Below are 23,675 nucleotides of genomic sequence, written 5' to 3'. Positions count from 1 at the left end.
TTATGGAACAAGTTATCCAGAATCAAGGAAGAACAAACTAGACATCAAAACAACAAAATGGAGGTACAAGGAAAGGATTTAGTATGAAATAAAAAATATGTAAATATTTTATATTATATTGCATTGAAGACACTAAAAACATATTGTTTGAAAAGTATATGTTAAAGAAAATATAGTTTTAAAAATATTTGGTTTTCTGTAGGCATAATTCACTATAGTAAAGACTCTTACAACTGAAAATTAAAAATTCCATAAAGAGTGGCAGAGACATAAAAAGAGGTACTAACAGAGTGATAGGGAGAGAAAATGAAGGGTAAATACAAACATAAAAGGAGAATTTATATACTCATTAATGTTGTTGAAAAGGAAATGAACACTGGAAAAAATCTAATCAAAAATTTGGAAGACAAACTGAAGAACTCTCAGAATAAAAAGTAAAAGGATGATGAATTGAAAATTATCAAAGAGAATACAACAGACATGGAGGACTCATAACATCAACATATGAAAAGTTGAATTTCCTGGAAACAAAATGAAAACAAATGAAAAGAATGTAATACACAAGGAAATATTTAATAGATAACAAAATTATTGAGCTAAAGTTATCAGGTTGTTTTTGCATGTAAAAATAACTCAGAATTCTAATCATAATTAATAGCATATAGGCCAACTCATTAAATATTGATGGAAGTTTTTAAATTCAATGATGTTATTAAGGTTAATTACGAGGAAGAAAGCACAGAAAAGGAGGAGAAGTAAAGGAGGAAGAAAAGAAGAAGGAGGGGAGAAAAATGAAAAGGGATTAGAAACAGAGAGAAGAGACAAGGAAGAAGATAAGCAGGGAGATAAGGAAAAAGTGGGAAATAATGGAAAGAAGACAGAGAAGAAGGAAGAAGGGGGAATAGTTAGGAAGAGGAGGGGGAGAAGGATAAAGGGAAGGAGAAGGAGGATAAAGGGAAAAGGAAGAAGAAAGTGATGAATAGAAGGGATAGGTGGAGAAAGGAATAAGAGGGAAGAGGAGAAGGAGAAGGAAGGATTAAAGTAGAGGGAGGAAGAGGAAAGGCAGCAAGAAGGGTATGAAGGAGAGAAGAGAAGGAGGAAGGAGAAGAGGAGGGAGAAAAAGAAGATGGAGAAAAAGAGGAGAGAACAGAGGAAAGAGTGAGAAGGAAAGATAGGAAAAGAAAAAGGAGGGGAGAAGATAGTGAATGGAGTATTCTCAGGCTTCTGTATAGCATTACATACAGGAAAAACAATGGAGCAAATTCTATAGAATCCATACACTAGAGCAAATTCTATACAATATTAAGGGAAAAGTTGTAACACAAGAATATTATACCCAGCTAGGTTTTAATTCATGCATAAATGCAACAGAAAACGATTCTCATATATATTATCTAAGAAAATATACCACTCTTGCTAGATCTATTGCTCAAATAACTACTCTAGCTGAACAAAAAGTCACCAATAAAGAAATGAACAATGGCTAAATTGCAGAATAGAGAGATTCAACAATCACTGAAACCCCTGGAACATAGGCTTCAGTCCAAATAATGACCATAAATGCAGATGGGATAAAACAAAAGAATGAAAATGTCAAACATATATATTAGAGAAACTATTATATATTAGAAGAAGGAGGATGAAGTGGAGAAGGAGACAAGAAATAACAATAGTAAACTGGGCCTAAAAACTCAGATTATAATACCAAAACATGATTGAGTAGGTGGAAGGAGAGGAGAGAAAAAAAGTATGCCAGTATCATCTTCCATAGGAAGAGATACAAATATACGGTTTCACATTTGATTCTGAAAGAGAAATAGCAATGCATGTAGATTAAGCATAAAGGAAACCACTAAAGAGTAAAAGATGATGCTTACTTTCCAGTTGTGGTGGTGGAGGGTGGGCAAACCACAGTAATAATAATGGTAATAGAATGCTAAACATCATAAAAACAATTTAGAATGTATAAGTAGAAATGATAGAAGATTAAATATATTTATATTATACTACCTGTCAATTGTATGCCAATAAATTGGAAAACCTAAATGAAATGAACAAATTCCCAGCAACACACAATCTACACTAAAGAATAATGAACACCAGGATGCCTGGGTGGCTCAGTCGGTTAAACATCTGACTCTTGATATTGGCTCAGGTCATGATCTCACAGTCGTGGGGATTGAGCCCCATATCGGGATCTGTGCTGAGCATGGGGCCTGCTTGGGATTCTCTCTCTCTCACTCTCTCTCTGCCCCTCTCCCCTCAAAATAAATTAATAAACTTAAAAAAATAATAATAAACACCAATCATCCTCAAGTTTTTACCCAAAAAATTCAAGAGAAGGGAACACTTCCTAACTTATCCTATGAGGCCAGAATTATCCTGCTACAAAATCCCAAAAAAGGGAAAAGAAAACTACAGACCAATATTCTTGAGTAATATTGATGCAAAAATCCCCAACAAAATACAGTAAACTTGGTTTGCGAGCACAGTTTGTTCTGGAAACATGCTTATAATCCAAAACACTTGTATATCAAAGCGAATTTCAAGAACCATTGGCTCAGTTGTGATCATGTGACATTTGGTGTCACATACTACTCATATTGCAAGACATGGCTCATTTATCAAGTTAAAATTTATTAGAAATGTTTGCTCATTTTGCAGAACACTTGCAGAACAAGTTACTCATAATCCAAGGTTTTACTGTACTAGGAAATTGAATTCAATAGCATAATAAAAAAATTATGCACCAGGACTAACCAATATATTCTTGGAATACAAGGATGGTTCAACATACAAAGATCTATCAGTATAAAATAGTACGTTACCTGAATGAAGGAAAAAAAACACATCATCTCAGGGGAGGAAAAGCATTTGACAAAATGCAATACCATTTCATGATAAAAACTCAACAGACCAGGAAGAAAAGGAAACTACCTTAATATAATAATGGCCATGTATGAGAAACTCAAAGCTATCGTCATACTCAATGCTTGTCCTCTAAGGTCAGGAACAAAACAAGAATGTCCATTTTCAACACTTCTGTTCACCATAGTACTAGAAGTCTTAGACAATTAGGCAAGAAAAGAAAAGATTTTCAAATTGGAAAGAAAGAAGTAGAAGTATCTCCGTTGTCAGACAACATGACCTGATATATAGAAAACCTTAAAATCAGACACACACCCAAACACACAACTATTAGAATTAATAAATGAATCAGCAAAGTTGTAGGATACAAAATCAGTGCACCAAAATCAGTTGCATTTCTATACGTTAACAATGAACAATCTGAAAGGGAATCCAAAAGCAATTCCAGGTAAAATAATATCAAAAAGTATAAAATACCTAGTGATACACTTAAAACCAAAAAAAAAACCAAAAAAAAAAAAAAAAACCACATATAGTGAAAACTAGAAAATTTTTCTGAAAGAAATTAAAGACACAAATAAATGGAAAGACATCTGTGTTCATGGACTGGAAGACTTCATATTGCTAAGATGTCAATACTACCTAAAGCAATCTACAAATTCAATGTAACCTCTATCAAAATTCCAATGGTGTTTCAGGAAGAAAGAGAAAATTTCATTCTAAAATTCCCCCTCCTACAGGGGACCTCAAATAGCCAAAACAATTTTGAAAAAGAACAAAGTTGGAGACCTCAAATTTCTTGAATTCAAAACATATTACAAAGCTATAGTAATCAAAACAGTGTGGTACTGGCAGAAGACAGACACATAGACCAATGGAATAAAGTAAAAGCTCCAGAAATATTATCACATTATATGGCCAAATGATTTCAAACAAAGGTGTAAAAACCATTCAATGAGAAAAGGACAGTGTTTTTAACAAATGGTGCTGGGAAAGCTGGGTATCCTCATGCAAAAGAAGAAGTAGGATCCTTAACTTAGTTCATGTTAAAAAATTAACAAAATGGATCAGAGACCTAAAAATAAAACCTAAAATTGTATAACTCCTAGAAGAAAACGTACGAAAAATTTCATGACATTGGATTTGGCAATGATTTCTCAGAAATAACAAAAAAGCAAAGGCAACAACAACAATAATAAAGAACAGATAATATGGACTTCGCCAAAATTAAAAATTTCTCTGTGCCCAAGGACACTACCAACCGAATTAAAAGGCAACCCATAAAATGGGAGAAGATGGTTACAAATCAATATCTGATGAGATAGTAATACCTGGAATATACATACAAAACTACAACTCAGTAACAAAAACAAACAAACCGATTAAAAATGGGCAATAGATTTAAATAGACATTTCTCCAAAGAAAATATGCAGAGGGACAATAAACACATGAAAAGCTGCTCAACATCACTAATTATTAGGAAAATGGCCAGTCAAAACCAAAATGAGATACCACTTCACACCCATTAGGACAGCTATTATAAAAACAAAAACAAAACAGAAAAACAAGTGAGGGTGAGGATGTGAAGAAACTAGAAATTTTGTGAGTTGTTGGTGGGAATGTGAAATGGTGGAACTGCTGTTGAATATGATAAAGTAGTTCCAAAGAAAGAAAGAAAGAAAGAAAGAAAGAAAGAAAGAAAGAAAGAAAGAAAAAAGAAAGAAAGAAAATTAAACATAGAATTATCAGATGATCCAGTAATTCCACTTCTGACTGTATACCTGAAAGTACTGAAAAGATATACTGAACATATATCTGTACACCCACGATTAGAGCAGCATTATTAAATAGCCAAAGGATGGAAGCAACTCAGGTGTCTATCAACAGATGAATGGATAAACAAAATGTGGTATTAGCATACTATGGAATGTTTCTTAGCTTTAAAAAGGAAGGAAATTCTGACACATGCTACAACATGGATGAAAATTTAATATATGCTCAGTGAAATAAGACAGTCATAAAAGGACAAAAACTGTATTACTTCACTAATATGAGGCACCTAGAATAGTCAAATTTATAGAGACAGAAAACAGAATGGTGGTTTCCAGGGTCAGGGAAGTGGGGAATGGGGAGTATTGTATAGACTTTCAGTTTTGCAGTATGAAGTATTCTAGAGATGGATGGTGGTGATGTTTGTAGAACAATGTGAACATACTTAATGGCATTAAGCTATACACTTAAAAGTGATTAAAATGATAAAATTTCTGTTATGTATATATTATCACAATTTAGAAATTAAAATTAAAAACTATAAACATGTATTTTAATAATTATTCTAATATCTAAAGTTGTCTTAAAACAAATTGTGAAGTTTATCCACTAAGTTAAAAACAATAAAAAATAATAATTTAGGGGCACACACCTGGGTGGCTCAGTCGGTGGAGCATCCAACTTTGGCTCGGGTCATGATCTCATGGTTCACGAGTTTGAGTTCTGCATCAGGCTTGCTGTGTCAGCACAGAGCCTGCTTTGGATCCTCTGTCCCCGTCTCTCTCTGCCCCTCCCCACCTGCACTCTCTCTGTCTTTCATAAATAAACATTAATAAAATAAAATAAAATAATTTAAAAATTAAAAATACAGGAGACTTTCCATTGAATAAATTGGGGAAAAAATGTTTACTTCCTAAAAAGTAAGGGATCAGACAGCTTCAAAAAGGAGATGTTGTGGCAGGGGTGGAGTGGAACAGAGTGACATAGGAGAAACATTTGTTTATACTATTAAACTAAAGTTTGCTTTACTCCAAATTAAATTGTTATGAATTAAGATGTTATTTGAAATGCCTGGGGCAACCACTAAAAATATAACCCAAAAATATATAGTAAAAGAAACAGCATAAGAATTAAAATGGTATATAAAATATATCTATTTAACACAAAAGAAAGCAGTAATGGAGGAAATGAGGAACAAAAGAGGTGTAAGACATAGAGAACAAATAGCAACATGGCAGAAGTGAGTTCTTCCTTATCACTAATTACATTATATGTAAATGGATTAAAGTCTCCAATTAAAACAGAGACTGGTAGAATGGATTAAAAAACATAATTGAACTACATGTTGTATAGAAATGACTCACTTTAGATTCCAAGACAGATTGAAAATGAAAGAATAAAAATATATTTTGTGCAAAGAATAACCAAAAGAGAACTGGAGTGGCTACACTAATATCAGACAAAGTAAACTTTAAGGGAAAAGTTTTTATAAGAGACAAAGAAGGACATTATATAATGATAAAAGGGTCATTCGATAAGAGTATTAAAAAATTACAATTAGAAACAAATCTACACCTAACAATAGAGGCTCAACATATATGAATCAAAATTGATAAAATTGAAGGGAGAAATAGGCAGTTCTGAAAAAAAATGGCCAGAGAGTTTAATATCCCACTTTCAATAATTGATAAACAACAACAACAGAAGATCAGCAAGTAAATGGAAAATATGAACAGCACTATAAACCAACTAGACTTGAAGATGAAATAGACAATATGAATTGCCCTATAGCTATGAAAATTTTAATTATTAATTTAAAAGCTCTAAGAATATGAAATCTTCTAGATGGTTTCCCTGGAGAATTATACCAAACATTTAAGGATGAATTAACACCAACTTTATATAATCTCTCCCAGAAAATAGAAGATAAGGGAAGACTTCCTAAATCATTTTATTTATGAAGCCAGTGTCACCCTGAAACCAAAACTAGACAAAAACAGTACGGTAAATAAAGTGCAAACCTCTATTTTTCATGAAGGTCGATGCAAAAATCCTCAATCAGCATATCAGCAAACAGAATCCAAAAATATATGAAAAGAATCATAGATAATGACCAGGTGAGATTCATTCAAGGTACGTAACATTTGAAAAACAATCAATGTACTCTATCATATTAATAAGCTAAAGAAGAAAAATCATATGGTCATGTCAAGCAATGCAAAAAAATAAAAAGCATTTGAGAAATCCAATACCCATTCATGATAAATAGTCTCAGCAAGCTAAGATCTATCAGTTTAATGCAATTTCAACTATAATTAATGCAATTTCTATCAAAGCCATGGAAAAATTCTTTATAAACACAGACAAGCTTACTCTAGAATTTACGTGGAAAGGTGAAGGCCCTAGAATAGTTAAAACAATCTCAACAAAGAAAAATAAAATAGGATGAGTCACTCTGTCCATATATTAAGGTTTACTCTGTAGCAATAGTAATCAAGATAGTGTAGTATTGGCAAAGGGATAGGCACATCATCAATGGAACTGAATGGAAAAATGGAGAACTCAGAAACTCACACATGCCCAACTGATTACTGACAAATCACAAAAGAAATTCAATGAAAAAAGGATAGTCTTTTTAATAAATGATGCAAAAGCAATTGGACATTCATAGACAAAACCATATATATATATGTACATATATATATATGTGTATATATATATATGTGTATATATATATACACATATATATATATACATATACAGTTTATAAAAAATTAACTCAAAATTGACTGTGGACTAAAATACAAAATGTAAAATTACAAAGCTTTTAGGAAAAACACAAAAAACAGGAGATTATCTTCATGGTCTATGGCTAGGCAAGAGTTATACTTGACACCAAAGGTATGATCCACAAAAGAATACATTTATAAATTGGGCTTTACAGAATTAAAAACTTTTCTTTGTGAAAGACCTTGTTAAGGGTTGAAAAGAGAAAGTACAGAGTGGAGAAAATATTTACAAACAACATGTTTGACGAAGAACTAGTATCTAAAATATATAAAGAACTTTCAAAACACAACAGTAATAGTTAAACAATCCAATTAGAAAATGGGAAAAATACATAAATGGATATTTCACCAAAGAGAATAATACTATATCGATAGCAATGAGCACATGAAAAGGTGTTCACCACAACTACTCATCAGGGGAAATGCAAATTAAAACCAGAATGAGTTATCAATCCATGCCTATGAAAATGATAAAATAAAAAATAGTGAAAATACCAAACGCTGGCAAAGATGCAAAGAAACTGGATCATTCCCACATCACTAGTAGTAGTAACATAATATTCCACAGTCACTCTGGAATACAGCTTGATACTTTCTTATAAAACATGCAATTACCACATGATCCAGCAATTGCACTCTTGGATATGTAGCACAAACAAGTGAAAATTTCTTCACACAAATATCCATAGTGACTTTATTCATAATTGCACAGAACTGGAAACAACCCAGATGTCTTTCAAAGTGTGAGCTGGTGAACAAGCTGTGGTACACTGGATACCACTAAGTGGCAAAAAGCAATGAACTATTAATAGACACACCAACCCGGATGAATCTCCAGAGAATTAAGCCGAATGAAAAACGCAATCCAAAAGGTTTGATTCCATTTATATAACATATCTGAAATGTCAACATTTTAGAAGAGAGAACACATTAGTGGTCACCAGTGGTTAAGAACAAGACTAGAGGGGAAGAAGTGTGACGCAGACGGGTGTGGTTATAAAGTGAAAACACAAGGGATCCTTACAGGAATAAAATTCTTTAGCACCTTTACTATGGTGGTGAATACACAAATCTACGCATGTGAAAAGATTGTGTAGAACCAAATATGCACACACATGCACAGAGTAATGAGTACAAGAGGAGAAATCAGAATAGAATCAGTCAATTGTATTAATGTCAATACCCTGGTTGTGATAAGATACAATAATTTTTGCAAAATGTCACCACCAGGTTGAAACCAGTTAGAGAATATCATGAGATCTCTCCGCATTATTCCTTATAACTGCATGTGTATATGTAATTATCTCAGTAAAATTGTAAACCAAAAAATAAAACTGGATAATTTCATACTAAATTTTGAATCCTGCCCAGCATCCGAAGTGTTTTAAATAGGCAGTTGGGAGTTGTATCAGCTGGTTAAATGTGGATGACCAGTAGGGCTATGGATCAAAAGAATCCATATAATGATAGTATGATGAATTCAAAGAGAAATCACCGAAGGCAGGGACACAGAAAACCTTAATCAGGGATCAAGTGAGAGATGACAGTGAAGCCAACAAGGAAATGCAGACTAGATCTGTGCCTTTGGTCACCTCAGCACCCACATTTCCAATACCCCTTCACTTTGTCCAAGTTCATTTGCAATTTACATAATATGTGGGAATCTCCTGAAACAGAGGCATTTCCAATTTATTTCACCATGTTGAACTAATTCTTTTATGCCATATTTTTACCACTTTGATAAAACAAAGAAACGTTCTCATTCCCCGTTTTCAGTAATTTTATAATTTTATAAATATATGTGAAATAAGTTTTCCAATCACTGTGATAATGACAGGTTTTTAAAAATAATTTTAAGGTGTTTGAGGATTTGAAAAAAACATCTTACATTTGTGGTCTTAATTAATTTTAATTTAATGTTTAGAAAATTTTGATTAAATAAGTTTGTAATCAACACTTAAATGCCTGAGGAAATTTAATTTGTTAATTTTTAATGTTTTGATTTCTTAGTCTTACAAGCAGCATTTCAATGTTCAGAGAAGTATTATTTCATTTATACATTTATTTAATTGTGTATGAAATAAAATACAACAGGAGTGAAGTTCCTTATGGGCTAAAGATCATAATAATCAACTTGCAGATCTGGGATCTAAGTCATCTGCCTCCATGACACCAGGCTGCCCTGGACAAGACTACATGCTCTCTTTACAGCCCCTCGGAGCTGAGTGGTCCTAATCTAGAAGGATGACTGGATCTTACCTTATGGGGTTGTCCATCCTGGACACGGTAAGGAATGCAGCAAGATTCGCCGTGTAGGAGGAGCACACGATGAGGGTGAAGAGCCACCAGCTGCCCATCACGATGCGCATGGCCATGGAGTTCACTGAGGATTCGCCACCTGCAGGGGGCCAGCACAGTGGATTGGTCCTGGGCTTCCACTCTTACTCCCATCCCCACAGAAGTACTCCAGCCTGAAGCCTGGCTTAGGGAACCACCACTGGGGATGGGCTGGGGAACAGGGGAGTGATTTGCTGACTGGTTATGGGGGACCACCGTGACAATTCTGGGAAAAAACCCAAAGCCCGCCAATCTCAGAAAGGAACGAAGGCCCACCAGATACGAAAAAAACGTAGGATTGGCCTTTTAGTGATGTGGTGTTTGTCAAAATGCCAAGGATAGAGTTCTGAATATCAAATCTTCCAGTTAGAAGACTCAACCTCCCTGTGTTGTTTCCAGGGCTGCAACCTGATGTAAGATCCTTTTCGAATTTCAGATTCATAGAGAGTAGTCTCAGGAATTCTGTAAATATAGAATTACCTCCTACCTGGAGGGTTCCCCAGCTTTCTTTCAAACCTCAGAAATGAGATATCACTTTTATTAATATTCAGCCCTCACTAGATGATTTTTTTTTTTCCCTAGGATTTTCAGAAATCATTGCCTGTGACTTGCAGTCAGAAGCTGCCCCGTTGAGGCCAATTATTTCTCCCTGGTCCCTTAGGTGGTAGCAGAAGAAAGCTTCTCACTGACTGTTCTTATATAACCTTGCAAACAGGTGCTACAGGCTTTGCCATGGTGCAAATAAGGCCAACACTCACATTAGGGAACTTTGCAATTTGTTGTTTTGGTCCAAACTGCATAATCCTGTAACTCACCAAGTGCTCTCCAGACTTCACAAAGAAAGGGGACTTTGTATCTCAAGAATGGATGGAGTACTGCTTAGATGATTACAAAACAATTGTGATTTTTTTTTCCTATTAAGACTTCAAATTTAAGTGAGATTCAGTTTCATCTGACATACCCCATGTGCATAACAATCAATCTGATGTGGGAGGGGAGAAAAGTGCAAAGCAGAACTCCAAAGTCAATTTTATCTAAAGTGCAGAATTAGGCTTTGAAGTTGAGTTCCTTGTCACTTCATTTAATTTCTATCTGATATAACTCAGAGAAACTGAGTGCAGCATGATATCAGTATCGTTCTAGAGATTAAATAAAACTGCATTTAAAAGGACTTTGGCAAAACGCATCTAAGGAATCTGCCAACGGGCAAAGTTCTTCCAGGCCCGCGGAGCTACAGCAACATCAGGAAACCAGGAAAGTACCTTGCTGTACGAAGGCGCCGTAGACTATCCAGATGGCACTGTGCAAGGTGGCCGAAGCGGATGGTCGGGGCTGGGCAGCACTTTGAGCCCTCACGGCCTGTATCCGATTCAGCACAAATATGAGCACACCCACCACAGGGATGGCGGCTGCAATGCAGGCCCAGACAGCAAAATCAAATGGAGCAAAAAGAGAGAAGATGCTGATTTTCTCCTCGGGCTTCTTGATTAGGATCCCCACTGAATAGTCCATGTACCGCTTGCTGAAGTCCACAACGCTCTCCCTCTCCGGGGTGATCGTGATGGCAGAGATGGCCAAGTCTGCTCTCTGAAAGGCAAAGTCATCTGATCAGAAAGCAGTCCTCAGGTTCCTGCTGGGTCCCACCCTGTGTCAAGGCTCGCCCTCTGCCCTTTGGGTTACTCGGTCCAGAGGAAATGGATTCAAGAGGTGACACGCCGTGACCTTGAATACTGTAAAAAAAATAATCCAGCACTAAATTGTCTGCTTGAATTGTAGTTTGTCTTTACTTTCTTGTTCTTCTCACAAACTATCACTATCCTCTTCCTTTTGCTGGTATTTCCCTCTACTCCATCCCTGCCCCCCACCAAGAAGTCCCTTCTCTCTTCTTCTAGGCTTATCTGCATCCTTCTTATACCTCCATTAAGCCTCTCCAAACTTCCATTAGCCCACATGATGTCTCCCTTTTCCGAGGTTCTTCAGAAATTATACAGTGAGTTGTACAACTACTTTATATCTCATCAATGTCAGTCCCTGGTTGTTTTGTATGTAGACTCTATGCCAGAGAGTAATGTCCTCCAAGCAAAAAGGGGTTATCTACTTCTCTTGATTGTCCACTGCCCTTAATTCATGGCCTCTCAGACATATGGGTTGATTCTTCATATAGTAAAGCCACGTTGTAAAGAGACTCTCTGGGCACTCTGTACTGTGACCTCTAAAGCAACTTGCAAGATTTCTGCTTTCCAAGATGGGATTAATTTTAAAATAGACAAAGACTCCATTAAGATGGAGTTAGATGTGAGATTAAAGCTGCCAAGACTGGTGGAGGTTAGGATACTTATGCCTAGATGGATGGTGGCAGCCAATAATGGGCCTGGAGTCCCCACTTAAACCACTGGAGCACTAAAATGTATAATGACCATCCTGATCTTGACTCTTGGACCTCTAAGTGGGAGGCATCAACAGAACTAGGTTTATTTTAGGGGCGTTTAGGTGGCTCAGTTGGTTGAGCATCCGATTCTTGATTTCAGCTTAGTCATGATCTCAGGGTTGTGAGACTGACCCCTGTATCTGCACTAGGCATGGAACCTGCTTGAGATTCTTTCTCTCCCTCTGCCCCTCCCCCACTCATGCACAGACACACACACACACTCTCTCTCTCTCAAAAAAATAATAAAATAATAAAAGAAAAAAAATATCTCCTCAAAAAATAAAAATAAAAATAAAAATAGGTTTTAGAATAACCAGCTCTAACAACTAATTCAACCTATATATGTAAATTGGGAAAACATACACAGAAAGATTTTATCAGAAAAAAAATTATCAGGTCTAATATATGGGCTAGAGGGGCAGCAGATATACTGATATTGTAAACTATGAAATCCAAAAAATAATATAAAAAAATAATAAAATAAAATAAAATAAATAAAATAAAATAAAATAAAATAAAACAAAACTGAAATCCAACAACATATCTAGAGCAAGGAGAAAAAATGTTGGAGGTAACGTTGGTGAAGGTCTCCTCTTAGAGTTGTTACATTTGCATCTCTGGTTCTTGCCTCTTTTTTCAAAAACTCAAGATCCAGGGATTTATTTTTAAGGATTTAGAGAGTTCAGACCATAATTAAGGATTAAGAAGAGATCTAGTGGAGCAGGATAGGTTTACAAACATAGGAATAAGGAAAAGTAATTAATTAAACCAGGTCCAGAAGAAGTACAAGGGATCAACTCATGACACAGGTAGAGGGATGGCTTGTAACATGAGGAAAACAATCTCTATGGGATATCGCTGAGGGGCCCAACAGAGGACAAGGTAAGGAACTTGGGCTGTCCTGAAGACCTAGCTGAGGTTAGAGACCACACATTGTTCACATACCCATCTGAGCAAATTTGTGATTTTCTCCTCTAATTCCATGCAGCAACTTGGATGTCAGAGTCAGCGGGTAGATAATATAATCAAGTCAGGGTTTCAGTACAATAAGAAACCCAGAACAAAAAGAATCACAAAAGATGAAGGGAACAGCATTATCTGATCAACCACTGAGGGCACACCAGGCAGGGAAGGATGCAGTATCACAAGGGCACAAAATTCTTACAGAAGGATGAACCTCAGTGGAACAGGGCAGATACAAAAGACCATATATCATATGACTTCATTTATGTTAAATGTTCACAAAAGTATTTCTATAGAGATAGAAAATAGATCAATGGTTGCCTAGGGCTGGGGTTGGGAATGGGATTAACTGTAAATAAGTATGAGGGATATCACTGGGTTGATGGAATTATTCTAAAACTAGGGGCACCTGGGTGGCTCAGTTGGTTAAGCGTCTGACTCTGGCTCAGGTCGTGATCTCATGGCTTGTGAGTGTGAGCCCCACATTGGCCTCTGTGCTGACAGCTCAGAGCCTGGAGCCTCCTTTGGATTCTGTGTCTCCCTCTCTCTCTCTGCCCCTCCCCTACTCATGTTCTGTCTCTCTCTCTTCCTCAAAAATAAATAAACATTAAAAAATTTAAAACTAGATTATGATGATGGTTGCACAACTCAGTAGATTCACTAAAAATCATTGAATTGTATATCCTAAATGGGTGAATTTCATATATAAATTAATACCTCAACAAAGTTTTTTTAAAAAAATCTTAGGGGAAATTGGAGACATTTGGTCTGCCTTTATGAGTTTATAAAGCGAAGCACCAATGTTTTAGGAGCAAAGGTTCAAAAGAGTCAGAAGGTTAACAGGCAGTCGTCATGGAGTGAAACAGTGACAATAGTATGTAGGACGCTAACAAGATGCATCTGTACGGGTGCTGATGTGGAGCACAAACAAAGGTCACTGGAGGTGAGGCGGTCAAAATGCTGGCAGCCCAGGGTTGTCCATAGGGATGTCAGAAACATCAAAGTTGGTGGCAAGATCAACACTAGAGAGGGAAGGCTTTAGCAGATACCACCATCATAAATGATTGTAAGGAAATGACCCAGAGGTCATGGGAGGACAGGAGGCTTGGATGGGGACACAGTGAACTGGCCTCATACCATGAGTCTCAATGAGGATCCAGGCTCTATAGGAGACAGGAAGAGTAATTATTTGAAACTAATTTGAGGAGGTAGGGAATGCTGTATCACTTACACACAACAATACAGACACATGCACACACCCATTCACACACACACACACACACACACACACTTGCATATACACACCCCACCTGTGGGTCATGAGGGAGAAAAGAATAAGCATTCATTAACTTCCCATGAGAACTAAGTTCTTATTTCAGCCCAAATATGGGGGTAGGTTTCAAGAAGGGTGTATTATAAAGCAGGCTCAGCAGATAGGCTCAAAAGGAAAGACAGCAATGAGCACTGAAGGAAAACACAGAGTGCCAGGAAATGAGAAAAATAAAAGAGCAGAAATGGGTGGGTTGAAGAAAAGAGAGTCTTAGTGAGTGAAGAGTGAGTGGTAGGCTGTGGTTTATTTAGTTAGTTCCAAGGTTCTAACTGCCTAATGGATCAAATTTAGATATCACCCCAGAGGCAGACTAGGGTGCCCCTCCCCATGGTCCTGCTTTTGGGACCTACCTTGCTGATGAGCTCCCCGATCATTCCGTTCCAGGAGGTGTTATGGAGCTGGTGACCATACCTGCCATCGGGGGCTTGGTAAATCTCATATTTGAAGCCCAGAGCTTTGGCCAATGCATCCAGGACATCTATGGAGAACCCTTTGTAGCGCTTGGGCTGTCCAAGGATGTTCTCAGCCACCATCACGAAAGGCTCTTCCTGAGGACAACAGAATGGATGTTCTTCAATTAAATAACAGATTCATTAACACATATATTTCCAGGGTATTATTGGAAAGATCAACCTGATGAATCATAGCTTTAGAATTTTTCCCAACATGGGCATGTATATGCGCAATTTAGGGCTGGAGTCTGAACATCTCTGCCCTTTTTTAAAGCAGTTTATGGAAACTCAGAGCATAGTACGTAGGAAGATCCCTGCAACCAGCATATTGATGGAGGAATGGAGATTTACTTGTCCTGTGTGATGCTATCCCAACTTCTGCCCAGAACCCCATTGCCAGAATGACATGATTTGTTTTTATTCCTTCATTTGTGACATTCAGGACTCCGTCCTTAGGAAATGCCATAATTCTTCAGGAGCCACATAAGAACTGTGGTTACTTCTCATCCAGGATAAAGAACGACAATAAAAGCTCTATGATATTTGATTGAGAGAAGACAGAATTATATCTATCAGATTGTACTAGAAAATGGATTCTGATTCATGGGAGAATGTCATACCATAAGTCAAAGGACAGGACAGAATTAAACCCCACAGTGTCCGAGCCCAAAGCCACATTCACACATTCTGTGCTTTGTCATGTGTGCTCCTGTAGGGCATGCGGTCCTCTGGAAAACACCTCAGCCTTCCCCGCCACAATCCTGTGAAACTGACCAACAGTGGACTTTTGGCAAATAGCCTCAGAGAATATACCTCATTAATTTAACTGGGAGTGTGTGTGTGTGGGGGGGGGGGGTGGGTGGGTGGGTATAATGCCTATTATGTGATGTGCATTCAGGGAATGCAGGAACACTGCTGCCAAAGGCTTCTAGAGCCAAGGAGATGTCAGTGCCTGATGCGACAGAGGGGACATTTGAACCATGTCTGGCCAGCTGATAAGAAGTAAATCTAAAATGTCTCCTACAGCTCTGGAAAGGTGAAGGAAGAAATTGAAAAGAAGATGATTCTAAGGTCTCTTAAAGATCTAAAAGTCTATGATTCCAGGACATCCATGCAGAAAAATTGCAACAAATGGTTTTCATTATAAAGTCTGCGCCACATGGGGGTCATCAGCGGGATTGGGTGCTGGAAGAATGTCCTCCTCCGAGCATCTTTCTGGGGACTCTGGCTACCAGCAAAGTTCTCTTAAGGACCACGAGTAGGTCAACATACTGTTTACATCCAGGAGCAGGTAGAGATGGGCCAGCAGTGGATCCAGATTTGTGATCTTTCTGTAGAGCAGCCCAGTCACCTCCCATGGAAGGCCCTGGGGCAGAATATCCGATCTTACTCTTACATCATTATTTGCAAAATTATTTGCCAAAAAGGCCTTATGAACACTCAAGCCACTACTCAAGATCCCCTTCTCTCCAAACCCAGTATTAAACCAAATGGAGAGAAGCCTCTAGCTCAAAATCCTGAATGGTGAACCTCCCCAATATGCCCATGATCCTACCAAGACAGTCACCACTTTGAGAGTCAGTCCTTGGAGGCGGCTGCCCATGGGCCTCTCTTGCAGGCTGCCATTCAGACCTTTCTCTGAGTCCCACGTCGCCAACTGTGAAGGAAAAAGGGAGTGTGAGGGACAGAATGGGCACCTGTGTGCACCTAGGAACTCGTCTCCTAAACTGGGATCTTGAGTCAGGCAGAGAGGCGGACAGCAGTCCAATCCATTTCCCAGACACTCAGAGCCATCTTCAAACCTTAGAAAGAATACAGGTGTGATAGAAAGTTCCACTTCTTCCATCAGCTCATCTGGAACTCAAGGACCTGCCACGTCTTTAAAATAAAACCAATTGGTAAGGACTTGTTTCTAGCATGAATATTTCTGTATAATTTTATTCTGCCTGCCCACTGAGGTCATGTCACTGTGTCTCCCACAAAGTGTCTTCTTTCTTAATTACAACTTTACTTGCCTGGGCCAGAGGGCCCTTGAGTTCAGCCATCGCTGCCACCAGGGCAGGATGACAATCAGCAGTGAACCAGGTAACAAAGACCCACATGTACAGCTTGTTTTGCACCCTGATGCCTAGTGCAAAGGTCAAGAGCTCACTGCCTGTCTTCACTGTAATGCATATTTCATAATTTTGCTTGATATGCAGGTATAGGCTAAGAATACACATACTCTGATCCACCATATTTTCCTGAGCTTGCAGAGTTTATCCAATAGGCTGATGCATCTCTGGCAGGCACCCTGAGGTGGTCAAGGACACCCTATCCTGGCTCAGAAACAACAGGAGACACAGAAGTTCTTGGGACCTGCTTCCCCTCTCTGCATCCCTGTAGCGTCTGGGCAACCATGATGAACTTTTTTGTCTGATCAATGATTCTCAATCATTAATTGGTGAAATGTAAACAAAATACAGATACCAACCCCCATCTCAAGGGAACTTAATCAGGATCCCAGCACTGAGGGATTTTAATACTTCCCCAGCAATCCTCATCGAGAAACCCTGTTCTTCTAGGTCACCGCATATTAGATTCTCTTAAGAAGGCTTTTAAACATATTGAAGGCTGGGCCTCACCCCCAGAGATTCAAATTTAATTGGTCTGTAGTGGGCTAGATATGAATATTTTAGCTTCCCAGGTGATTCTAATGCACAGCCAGGATTGTAAACCACTGCTATAGATTAAAGCAGTGATCCTCAAACTATAATATGCACACAAATTATCCAGGGATTTAATATGCACTTTCTGATTCTGGAGCCTGTGATTATTCCTGTCTAACAAGCTCCCAGGTGACACTGCTGCTGCTGATCTATGGCCACCATTTAAGTAGCAAGGGGTTAAATAATCAAATAATCAAACCACTGCAGGCAGCATCTACTCTTCGTCAGAGAAAGTCCACAAGTCCCCTAGTTAGGCTGAACAGAAGAACTATTCATCTGTGGAGAAATGTCACCAGGTGTCCTAAAGAAGCCACCAGTAGTACCACCTAAGGACACTTCTATTTTCCCAGCATGTCCTGTAGCCTTGATGTCTACAGCAGGGTCTGCACACTGAGCTCTGACTGTGAGGCCACAGTTGCAAAATCTGTAGGACCATTCCACCTGGAAGATACTAGAACCCCGAGACCTAAAGCAGGAACATCAGAATGAGATACATGGTTGTAACCTGGTTTAAAAGGAACGTGGAAACTCCAGCTGTCACTTTGCACACAATGCCAACTAAGACTCACTCCATCCTAAGTAATAGGATACCTAGTGGTGATGAATGAATCATTTAGTTAAGAGCATGGCCATGTGCTCTGAGGAGCTCCTCACAGCCACCACTAATTAATTTCAGAGGCACTGCAGTAAAGAGCAAAGTTAAAATCTACCCAAAGTCCTGTTCAAGGATAGCAAAGATACCATGCTCTGGTAACTGGTATCATCAGAATGAAAGCTCATGGCTATTTCTCCACTGGGTCTCAGGAAATAGCACTGGGACCCAGAATCACTTCCTGCATCTGGGTCAAAATTCTGGTCAAAGGGAAGAGACAAACCCAGACAAAAAGAGTCAAGGTGTTGATTCCCTACATTCTTTGGACCCTCTGACATGGACGAGGGGACTCATGATGTGCATTTGGGCTGCCTGCATCTTATTCGCATAACTATCAGGCATTGGAGCTGCTTAGCCCTGATGGGTAACCTGCACCGACTGAGTTGGGTGGTGTTAAGAAGGTCCCTTGGACCACCTCAATGACTGAAAGAGTCATAATGAAGGCTATCTTGTCCTAATGATAACATGTGAGTTCCAAGTACAAGATATTCTGCCTTGCAGCAAGACTTGAATTCCTAACGTGCTGCCAAACCCCCTTGGCACAGGTGAAGGGGCATCTCAACTCTGTGCTACCCTGGCTTAGATGAGCAAGCACCTGGACTGGGGACCTGTTTGGCCTTGATCAAAGAAATTTTACCTGGCTGTCTAGTGGGATTGTAATCAGTCATGGGAATGGAGAACGGAGGCACAGGAAAAAGCAGTTGGAATGAAGCCCTGTCCTTCTAGAGTTTTAGCTCAGCTGTGAGAAAGGCTCTGCCTCTCAATGCCTGTCCATACAACCCTCTTTTTCTAGCCCCCTGCCTGGCTCAAGGCAGCAGCACCTCTGCCCCAGAGTATTGCCATAGCCTCCTCACTGATCTTGTTACCCCCAACCTCTCCCTCTTATAGCCTCCTCCATCATGCTGATATGTATCCTTGTAATAAACAAACTGAGACACGATCTGTGTCAATGAAAATTTTAGAACAACTTCCCATTTCCTACAGAATACATTCAAACACTCTGAAGCTTGGCCTAAAAGAAAGGCCTTCCTCATTGAGATCCAAGCCTGACCATCAGCTTACTTCAGTTTACGTAGGCACAGTCTATGCCAACCCCACCAAACCCTGCACCTTCCTCATGCACCTCACACAGCATGCTTCTTCCTGACCCTACATGTAGTTCCTTCTGCCTGTAATATCATCCCTCTTTGGTTGGGTCTGGTACATTCTTATTCATATTTTTTAAAAATAAGTTTCCACTTTAGAATAGTTTTAGATAAACAGAAAAGTTGTAGAGGCAGTTTAGAGACTGCCCATATACCCTACACCCAGTTTCCCCTATTTAAGATGTTACATTAGTGTCATACATTCATCACAGCTAATGCAATGTTTAGCCCAATTTCCAATTATACACAGCTGCAGTAGAAAGCATCTCCAGTGTCTTCCATATTGGACCTCAGTCCGTGATCCTACTGTGCTATTTGGGTTTGTTATCCTGTCCACTGAGATTAAAACCTTGTCTTCATAAACTGTCTAGAAATTTGGGCCATTGGACTAGACCTTACCTTGCTTATTCTCATCTTAGAGTTTCCAACCTTGCTTTGAATGCCATGTTCTTCTCTCAAATGTCAACTTACTCTGTATGGTAAAGATTTGGGGAAGAAGATAGGAACTTGGAGATATGAAGGCAGCATATGTTCAGTAGTCAGCTGACTGATATTCTGGTTGTTTCTACCACTTACCTGAACGACCTCAGACAGCATGTTTTACTGTGGTGCTTAAAACACAGAAGGCAGTCTACAAATATTTTTTAAATAAATATGACGCCATTGAGATTCCATTTTCTTGTATAAAAAGTAAAATAAAAGTAACTTCCCTGCCTACCAAATGTTCAGGGGCTATTAAAAAGAAACAATTGCTTTGAAATAATCTGTTATAAAATAATAATGACAAAGTAAAGAATCAGGATATAAAAACTGTGCAATAAAACCTTAATTATGTTTCTTTAAAAGGGTGGTGGTAAAAATGGGAGGAGCTTTATTAAAATGTAACATGGGAATATATCCAGGTGGTGGAATTATGAATAATCATTACAACTTCTTGACAGTGTTCTATGTTTTCAACAGGTTTTTCACCTACTTACACAGGAAGGAAAATAAGCTGTTGATTGAAATAACTAGTATATGTGACAAAATCCTGTCACAGGTATTTGTATGACTAAGGACTGAATGGAGGGGAGTGATCAAAGTCAAATAATTTGTTTGTCAAGGCCAGTCTGAGGGTCAGAATCCAATAAATCAGTCCCCTTGGCTGCCAGGAGCTGTGGCCAAGGGGTTCCTAATGCCTAGAAGAGGCAACTGTGGGTTCATCCAGCATGACATCTCCCATTCTATGACCTCTCCAAGATGGTGTGGACCCCATGAGCCTACTGGGTTTGGAGATGGGGAAGTGGCCACTGCTGAGGTCTAGCTCCATGAAGACAATCCTTCTCCACCAAGAAAGAAATACAGCAATCCTAAGGCAAAGCCATTTAAATCAAAGCTCAACTACATGAGAGGGAAAAAAATCCTCCAAGCCTGTAATTACCCCTATTTTTTGTCTGAAAGTATTTAGGACTTAAAGGTTTTTATTTTTGTGTGTTTTTGTTTTTTAATGCAGACCTCTCTCTCCCTGGCCTTCAGGGCATCCTGTACTCTGACAGAGAAAGAAAAGATACTTCAAAGTGAAACCAAAATTCTGCCTTCAAACACATCAAAGTACAGCCATGTTCCAGGATCCAAGATCCTTCAGTTGGGCAGGGAAGTTTATTATTCCCTCACATCAGCCTGAAGCCGAGTGCCCCAGGCTGAGTGAATCCCCCCATTTCTACAAAGCCTTGTGTTCTTACCCGAATCTTAAGACGAGAGCAGTAAACCTTCACCATTTCTAATGAGACAGAGAGACAGAGACAGAGACAGAGACAGAGACAGAGAGAGGGGAAGGAGTAGGGGGGGGCAGAGAGAGGAGACACAGAACTCAAAGCAGTCTCCAGGCTCCATGCTGTCAGCACAGAGCCCAACGCGGGGCTCAAACTGAGGAACTGTGAGATCATGAGCTGAGCTGAAGTCGGACGCTTAACCGACTGAGCCACCCAGGCGTCCCAAACCTTCATCATTTTTGAGCCATCCCTCTGAACACTTGATATATAAGACCAGAAAAATCATGGTCCAAACAGAAGACTCTAGGGGGATTTTTTAAAAAATAAAATAAAGCCTTTAAATAGATTTCCAAGCTTGCCACCGATCAAAATTAGGAGACTGTATTCTGCCTCCTTCCTGAGGCTGCCTGGTTCTCTTGGCTCAGAATGGCGAGGAAAAAGTTTCAGTCAATGAAACCAAATGAGGCTGATAGGCTTGATAAATGGGAAGCCAGAAAAAGCTTTCCCCCGTAGAAGTCCTGACACTTACTCATACAGCTGCAGACCATTTCATTTGTACATAAGTGCATCTACTCTGACTTCCCCTTGTATTTTGCAGACAGAATTTTGTTTATGGGATCGATGAATTTTATGGCCACAGACACCCACTTTTGACAGCTGACCTGTCAAGATCAGTGCCTGAAAAACTAATTTCCAGCACTGTTAAACAATACGAGAACTGCCACTATTTGATAAGACAGCTCTGGTTCTCATTCATCCAGGAGGTCTGTTCTACCCAGACCAGAAGCATGGATGGAGCCAGAGGTTAGAGCACAATCATCCCTTGAGAGGAGATATATGGTCTCAAAATCTGATTATGACAAACAACTGTTCAAGAGATCAGCCAATTGGAGAATAAATTTCATGACCCACTGGTCTCAGGAAAATATATTTCCTGAGTTAATCGGGGTGTTCTTCACGTTAGCGTTTGAGTTGTGAGATGTGGGGATTTGGGACTCTGTGGCCCTGTATTTAATAAATGCAGGGCTATTAACCATAAATGGGAAAGGCCTCCTTTGGAAGACTGGGCTTTGTGGTCTATAATCTAGTTACAGAGGTCTCTTGAAGTGCCATCTCTTTTCATGGGGAGGAGGGACGAGAGGAGAGGCAGTCTAACTGCTTCACAGCCCAGACACAGGATATGACCAGTTCCATATACAGAGCCTCACCAGTTCCTGGGGAGAGAGTGAGGGAAGGAAAGAAAGTAGGTTTGTTTCATCTCAAATCTCATATTTAACTATATCCAACAAGACAGTAGATCAATAATCTATATTTCACATTTTACAACTGGTGACCAACCACTTCAGTGGTAAGCTTATCTCAAGAGAGCACTGAAGGAAGGAAGTGAAGTTTTTACAACCAGATTGGTCATACCTCACAGCCATTGCCGGAATCCAATTTGAGCTATACCCTCATTGGCCAGTGACTGCTTTCAGCTGAGCACACAGCCCTGGCTGGGATATGGGCATTAGTAGTGATAGCCACAGTGGGTTTATAATTATGGCAGTGCATGGACTTTTCTAAAACCATAATCCTTCTATTAGCTTTTGTTCCATCATCCCTTTTTATTAGAGAATCGATGAGTTCAGTATATGTTTGAAAGGATCATGGCCCTGGGTGGGAATGGCGTAAAGGGGGAACCCACATCTTGAATCAACTTGAGTTGGGGCATTCAGCCAGCAATGATTTCAGAGAGTCAACTGCACATTTTAAGCTTCTAAATGCAGGGACATGTTTAGACACAAAAGAGCATCTTGGAAACAGAATGTAAGAATCTGAGCATAGAAAATAATTTGTAGCCAGGGTTTCTGAAGTATGGTCTAATTTAAAAGTTCATTTGGGAATTCCAGTATATCAGGGCCACTAAGGTATGGGCCTTGGAGAGTATGAACCATAGAAGATGACCATCAGGTCAGATGTACCCATTAGACCACTCTTGAAGCGCCAGATGTACTATAATGAGAAGAGGAGACTCACATGAGAGTGAAGGACTTACAGTGGAGAACTTAAAGTCTCAGCCCAGGACCCTGTATGCAGGGAATTGAGCATGTGGTGAAAGTTACACACTCTTAAAACAAAATCCCTACAGAATTTGTGTTAAAGATCCAGAGGACAGAGTCATGAGAAAATGAAAAGAAGAATAAAATAGCCCAGAGAGCTATCACAAATGGGGGCTTAATGAAAAACCTTTAGCAAGGATGAGAGAAAGATATTCCCTCCCCCCCTCCACAATGGTACTGGAGAGGAGAACCAGGAAAACTAGCAGAAGTGCCATCAATATTGGCAACCAGGTCATTCGTGATGGAGACCATGAACATGCCCCAGTGCTAGCCACCATTATCTAAAAGGACAGACACACAGGACTCACTGTGCCCACAAAGGGATAGAAGGACTGCCCAACTCCAGTGGTGCCAGTGATGGAGTCTTTCTGTCACATTAACA

General features: G+C 39.1%; 1 protein-coding gene across 2 annotated transcripts in view; it reads right to left on the bottom strand.

Moving 5' to 3' along the window:
* Positions 1-23,675, bottom strand: part of GRID1 (glutamate ionotropic receptor delta type subunit 1) — a 696,363-nt gene that overhangs the window by 103,695 nt on the left and 568,993 nt on the right. For both annotated transcript variants that reach the window (XM_060642293.3, XM_060642294.3), the window contains exons 9-12: positions 16,494-16,595; positions 14,837-15,034; positions 11,028-11,352; positions 9,688-9,826 (exon numbers count right to left, since the gene is read on the bottom strand). In XM_060642293.3, coding sequence (XP_060498276.1) covers positions 9,688-9,826; positions 11,028-11,352; positions 14,837-15,034; positions 16,494-16,595 — 764 coding nt within the window. The remainder of the gene's footprint in view (positions 1-9,687; positions 9,827-11,027; positions 11,353-14,836; positions 15,035-16,493; positions 16,596-23,675) is intronic.

Source organism: Panthera onca, chromosome D2, assembly GCF_046562875.1.
Source record: "Panthera onca isolate mPanOnc1 chromosome D2, mPanOnc1 haplotype 2, whole genome shotgun sequence".
Classification (NCBI taxonomy): Eukaryota; Metazoa; Chordata; class Mammalia; order Carnivora; family Felidae; genus Panthera; species Panthera onca.
Note: the sequence above shows the minus strand (reverse complement) of the source record. Positions and strands in the feature narration are given on the sequence as shown.